The following is a 7045-nucleotide window of genomic DNA, read 5'->3' as shown; positions in this document are numbered from 1 at the left end:
CGACTCTCCTCAGTCTCATCTCTATATGTGATAATGCCGATTTAGGGGGTTGTCAGGGATTGCTGACACAGCTTTTCGAACATGGACAATCAAAGGCCTCACAACATTGCAAGGACTATTTGATGGTCACATTTTATTTTACATTTGATCAGCTAGCAGAAAAATACAACATCCCACGGCAAGATTGTTTTTGCTTCCTACAATTAAGAGACTTTGTAAAGAGAGACACTACTTTGTTTATGAATCAGGAGACATCAGCTGCGGAGAGACAACTTATTCTATATCGAAGCAAAGCTATAAGCTCTTTTTATGGAATTCTTAAAGAATGTGGTACTTCAGACACAAAACATCAGAGAAATGGCTAAGATGTCTTAACATACAAATCACAACTGATGAATAAGAGAATGCTTGGATGAATGCAAAAACTTTGAGTATATGTTATAAAATCAAAGCAATACAGCTGAAAATATTACACAGAGCTCATATTTCCCCTTTACAGAGACACACATTTAGAAACAACTGCTCTTTATTGTGTCCAAATGTAAAGTAGAAAAGGGGATCTTGCTCATTGTTTTTAGTATTGCGAGGAAATCCAGAGGTTTTGGGCTGTGGTAGGTCGAAAGATTAACGCAATTTTGACCATTGATATTGTTTGTGACCCTTTGAGTATGTTGCTTGGAATACAATGTAACTCTATTGTGGATAAACATAAACGGCTCCAGTAGGCTCCTGACATTCTGTGCAAGAAAATGTATTTTATGATACTGGATAACAAAAAAAGCCCCTTTGACATCACCTTGCCACAGAGTTGTTCTAGAATATGTTTTTTAGACTATTTAACTTGTATTGTTCATGACAAAGTTTGCATATTTCATATTCTTAACATAAGTGGGGCTCAATATTTTTTCTATAATTTCTAGAGGACTTACATAATTTATGTAATCGTTAATGTTTTTATGTATACAGTTAAAGTCAGATTTACTGTATTAGCCCCCCTGAATTATTAGCTCCCTTCTTTATTTTTTCCCCAATTTCTTTGTAACAGAGAAGATTTTTTTTCACATTTTTAAATATAATAGTTTAAACAACTCATTTCTAACAACTGATTTATTTTCAAGACACTTCTATACAGCTTAAAGTGACATTTAAAAGCTTAACTAGGTTAATTAGGTTAACCAGGCAGCTTGGGGTATTTAGGCAAGTTATTGTATCGATGGTTTATCTGTGGACTATCGAAACAAAATATAGCTTAAAGAGGCTAATAATTTTGACCATAAAATGTTTAAAAAAAATTAAACTCCTTTTATTCTAGCCGAAATAAAACAAATAAGACTTTCTCCAGAAGAAACAATAATATCAGACATAAAAATGTCCTTGCTCTGTTAAACATCATTTGGGAAATATTTAAAAAAGAAAAAAAAATTAAAGGGGGGCTAATCATTCTGACTTCAACTGTATATCTGCCTTATTTTTCAATTAATATTGTAATTGAGTGTGCTTTATTTTCCGATTCTGTGTGCTTTGTTTATTTATTTGATCTAAATATTGAAAATCAATAAACATATAAAAGCAAAATGGCTACAGTTGTCAACATTTGAAGTGGATTGTTACCTTTCATCAAGGTTGTCTTTAAACATTACTGATTGACTTAGAATGTTAATTACTACTTTATTTTATTATTATTTTTATTATTATTATTTCTATATGGGGTAAACATGTTTGCTTGCCATTTTGTTCTATTTGTTTTCTGTTGATTATTAGATGTAAATGCCAGTATGATCATGCTGTTTACATCAAGAAAATATGAGGATAATATTAATAGAGAGAGAGAGAGAGAGAGAGAGTGAGAGATGAAGCTGATGGTGTGGGAGGGAAGGGGAGGGTCTTGAGAGACAGTATGAGTAAGAAGATCTGTAAGCTGTCAGATTTAGTATTTCTCTACTGAAGCTTTGCATCATTACACCTGGGATACAGAGGGACAGCCCACTAATTCAGGTGATTTTTCTTTTTATTCCTGCCATGAAAGCTTGTGAACTTTGTTTTGTCTTAGGGTATTTCTTAGAGGAAAGGATTTAGTAAAGGAAGGTTTAGTTATTTTCTTTCTAGCAAGCATTTTGTTTTTTTTCCCTGCAAAATGTATAAATATTTCCTGTAAAAACCTCTTGTAATCGTACAGAATTTTGAATATCGATTAAATTATTAGTTTATTTAGAATATTTTTAAATAAAGACAAAACTTTTTGCCAATATTGTGAGTAGAGTTAAAGATTTCAAGTCTTGTTACAATTTAGCTAAAGTAAAAAGATATTTTTGCATGAAATAAGAAAATAAAGATTTTTAAACAAGTTTTGTAATCTTTCCTGTGGGATGAGTAAATCTCTCACTTTCTATCATTCTATTCACTTAATAGTATCTAAATGACCAAATTAAATATATTAATAGCAGAATGCTGTTTAAAAAGAGTAAGGATATTTACCATGTTTAATGTGATTTAAAGGTGTAAAAATAGTGCTTTTAGATAACTTACCTCAACATACTTATTGTTAATAATAGTAATAAATCATGTGTTTTAAAATAATAATGTTGTGAAGAAAATAAAATTGCCCATAGCAGTGAACATCTCTGGACAAAATGAGTTCTTAGTGAAAGTGCACAAACACTGAGGTTTCACTCAAGACCAGACTCAAAGAAAGTTGACCTTTGTAAATGTCAACTGCTTCATAAAGACGATAAGCATGACTTGAATGATAAATTAATAAGGTAAACGGCACCAATTAAGACCTGGTTTTAGACATAGCATACCTTCATACTGCCAGATTTACGTTCTCGGGTTTCAGTGCTTGCGTATTGTTGCCACTGTATTGTGCCAAGGCTCTGAGGAGGGACAGGAGGACCGGCCAATCGAGGAACGAGAGATATAGAGGATCTGTGTAGGGGAGAGAGGTCCTGCATGTTGTGGAGCGTCAGGAGGGAAGTGAGAGCGTGTTAAAGACAGATGGTCTCTCAGTGGAGTTGTTCTTTTTTCTCTCTCTTGTTCTCACTCTCTCCTGGATGCTGCTCCACTCAGCTGAAAAGGATCCAAAGTGTTACCTCATGATCTTCATCCTTCAGTGCTCCTCTTCCTCCTCCTCCTCCTCCTCCTCACACACAGGCTTACCTGTTGGCTGGCAGACGTAGAGCTCCTTTCAAATTCTCCCCCTCTCTCTGTCTTCTCACAGGTTGCCTATGATGATGGGATTTTTTTTCGGGATGAGGACAAACCTCTAAGTGCCCTTGCCTTTGGAGCCCTACAGGCGATTTAACAAGATAACGCAAGTAGATTTTCGTCAGGGAAAACTGACAGACGGGAGGGTGACGAGTGAGAAACTGTTGGTGAAAGACAGTGCCAAGAATTTAAAGATCACTTTTCTACAACTTTATTATACTCTATACTTTTGTAAATAATTTCATCAGAGATTTTGGAAGTTGTAATAACATGACGATGCTGCCCGACTGTGGGCTCCATACGATAACGCTAGCTCTACTTCTTCTAATCGGTCCTCTAGTGGTCAGAGGGCAAAATGACACAGAGCCCATTGTGCTAGAAGGGAAATGTCTGGTGGTTTGCGACTCAACCCCCTCTTCAGAACCGGCAGGGAATGCGCTGGGCATGTCTGTGCGTTCAGGTACTGGTCGTGTGGCCTTCTCTGCCACTCGTCAGACCAACCACGAGCCCACTGACATGAGCAACCGCACCATGATCATCTATTTTGACCAGGTGAGCAGTCTTTTCACCTTACAAAACAGTTTTATGGAGTTTTAGTGATTAATTGACCAGTTTTCGACAGATCTTGGTGAATGTGGGTGGACATTTTGACCAGGAGAGCAGTATCTTCCTTGCTCCGAGACGAGGAGTGTACAGTTTCAATTTCCATGTGGTGAAGGCATACAACAGACAAACCATACAGGTATACATTTCCTTTTACCCATAAAAATAAAGGTTCATAAAGAGGGTTTACACAGTGGTGACAGAAAACAAGTGTGTGTAAAGAACTAAAGAACACTTTTCCACGTTTTATATGGTTAAAATGTACAATTCTGATATTAATTACTCACACTCATGTTGTTCTAGACCCCTGAGACCTTTGGTCATCTTCAGAACTTAATGTATTTAAGATGAAATCCGAGACCTCCCTCATCTTCTATAGGCAGCGATGGTCTCCAGATGTTAAAAGAACTACAAAGGATAAAAAAACATTGTCAAAACTTTCCTTATGACTTCAGTGACTCAACTGCTATCATACGAAGCTCCAAGAACATCTTTGTGCACCATTAAAACTGTAAAAACAGCTTTGCGTGCCTGTCTTCCGCATCAGATCAGGGTGCACGTTTACTGTGGGCAATATGAAGCTTGTGTTCTGCATTACTAACTCAATTGCCAATACATCCTATTGCCTATAGTAAACGCACACCCTGATGAACTGAGGGGGAAGAGAAAACATTAGTGAACATATTTACAGTTTTTTTGGCACACAAAGTGTTCTAGGAGGCTCGTATGATTGCAGTTAGGGCTGCACGATATTGGAAAAATTTTACGTTGTGACATTTTTATATATTGTGATATAAATACAATTTCACCAGATGACTTAATGTCTCTATTTGGATAGAATTTATAATGTTAGAACGATTGGGCTGATTCTGCAGCGGAATGCATCTCCATAAAGTCTGACAACACATTTTCATTGTGGTCTGTGCTATTTGCAATGTATTTCTGTATCTGCATGTATTGTATGTATTCTCATGCACGTTTATTCAGAGATTGATGATTTAATGTTCACTATGTGCATCTCCATAAAATCTAATAGACAAATCTATAAACTTTTTGGGGTCCCCCCGACACATTTTCGTTGTTGTTTGTGCAATTTCGGTGCATTTCTGTATTTGCATGTGTTGCGAGTATTTTCATGCATAACTATCTATACATACAATCAAGAAGAAGATACAACTGAAAGTGTCTTATCATTTACAGAGTCTAACAGTATTCAAGTACAGTAACTTCATGATAAAAATAATTCAATAAAATAATCGTAGTTAAGGTCAAAAATGATACAAATTCTTACATCTGAATGCTGTTAAAATCATTATACAATTCCAGGCATCAAAAACACATGTAATTGATAAATTATAAGGCAAACTCAACATAGCATATCCTGCAATGTGATTATTGCGAATGATCACATTACAATATCGATGCTGAAACGACATATTGTGCAGCACCAATTGCACCTAAACTGTTGAAGTCATGTGGAATATTCTGACAATATTTTTGTTTCCAATTTTAAACATCTTAGAACTATTGCTGTTTATGGAGGACGAGAAAGCTCTCGGATTTCATCTAAAATATTTTAATTTGTGTTCCAAAGATTAATAAAGGTCTCTGGGGATTGGAATGATTCGATGCTGAGAAATTCCATTTCTTAATGAATGAACTAACTCTTAAAAACCCTTTGTTGAATGAATTTGCGATGCCATTGACAAACCATCAATTTTAATCCAGAATTTTTCGTTTTTACAGTATTGGCATTTATGATTCCAAAACAATTAATTCAGTATTTCCATTGCATTCAATTTCTTTCTCTTTAACATTTTCCCTATTTTTTTTTTCAAATGTTCACACTATTGAGAAAAAAAAAAGTTTTCTTAAGAACTGCTCACTGAAAGGAGGAACCAAAAATGGAACTGTAAAAACTCACTTTTAGATCCAAATTTAGGATAATTAATACAGAGAAGTGACAGTTTTTGGCATTCGCAGGTGAGCTTGATGCTGAACGGATGGCCGATGATCTCTGCCTTTGCTGGAGACCAGGATGTGACACGAGAAGCTGCCACGAATGCTGGGCTTGTGATCATGGAAAGAGGAGACAAGGCTTACCTCAAGCTAGAAAGAGGAAACCTGATGGGAGGCTGGAAGTACTCAACCTTTTCAGGCTTCCTGGTCTTCCCCTTATAAAGGACAGCCATATGGTGAAGAGAAGAGCAGGGAAGTGAGAAGGAAAGAGAGATGCGTGCTCTTTGAAGATATATTTTATAAATCTTATTTGTTGTTTTGTTTAAACAGTTGTCAGAGCAGAGAAAATAAGAAGTTGCAAATAATTATATGATATTATTTATATTTAAAGATTTAAATTATTTATAATTATTTCTGAAGATTACTTGTAATATAGATATATACTGATATAAGTTTGGAAACATTAAGTTTTAAATAATTTTTTTAACTCCCCAAGAAATCAAAACCTACAATATGATTTTGTTTGCTCACGTTGCTAGTTTAGTGGTAATTCATGTGTGCATGTCATTAAGTAAAATAGCTTGCCCTTCTATACCTTAATTGAAATCTGAAAATGCACTTCCTGTATGTTTTCAGTTAAATTGTCAGATTACAAATATTTTAGCAAATGGGCATGGCTAACATACTTTACAATGCTGCTCCAGCTGTCAGTTTCGACAACAAACTGAAATTGAAAGGAGGAGGAGTCTGTTAGGTTGTAATAACTTTCCCCAAACCCTTTTCCTGATCTTCTGAATGAAATGTCTACTTTACTTTATCCATTCAGTTCGGAGTAGACAAACAAGCCACGCTCACTGTTGTGTCATTTAATATTCTGTTTATCTACGAGTTATGTCACAATACGAAGAAAACAATATGGTCAAAGCTTCCAGTTCTTGGGGTCTTTAAAGTTAATTCTGTTCATTGAGGCATTTATTTGATCTAAAATAAATAATAAAAGCCATATTGGGAACTACTATTTGAATGTAATGATCTTTCAGAAATCAGTTTAATATGCTAACTTGGTCATTTCATGTTAAATAAACTTGTTTTTTTTAACTGCAACAAATTACCATTTAAAAGTACCATATTAACACTGAAAATAGGAATTTCAAATATGACAGTAAAGGTATTTTTGCTGTTGCAACTCTTAAACATTATATCAAATAGATGCTGATATTTGGGACTTTTTCAAAAACAGAATTCCTGGAGGAGTAATCACTCTGTTTAGTAATTATTT

General features: G+C 35.0%; 1 protein-coding gene across 1 annotated transcript; it reads left to right on the top strand.

The window, feature by feature from the left end:
* The first annotated feature begins 1894 nt into the window (after window positions 1–1894).
* cbln12 (cerebellin 12) lies at window positions 1895–6134 on the top strand. The gene is made up of 4 exons (NM_001243318.1): window positions 1895–1995; window positions 3218–3756; window positions 3827–3946; window positions 5791–6134. Exons 2-4 carry the CDS (start codon window positions 3475–3477, stop codon window positions 5986–5988), a joined length of 600 nt encoding a protein of 199 aa, NP_001230247.1. The 5' UTR covers window positions 1895–1995; window positions 3218–3474; the 3' UTR covers window positions 5989–6134.
* Window positions 6135–7045: the final 911 nt, after the last annotated feature.

This window comes from Danio rerio, chromosome 2, assembly GCF_049306965.1.
Source record: "Danio rerio strain Tuebingen ecotype United States chromosome 2, GRCz12tu, whole genome shotgun sequence".
Classification (NCBI taxonomy): Eukaryota; Metazoa; Chordata; class Actinopteri; order Cypriniformes; family Danionidae; genus Danio; species Danio rerio.
This window is presented reverse-complemented; position numbering and strand designations above follow the sequence as displayed.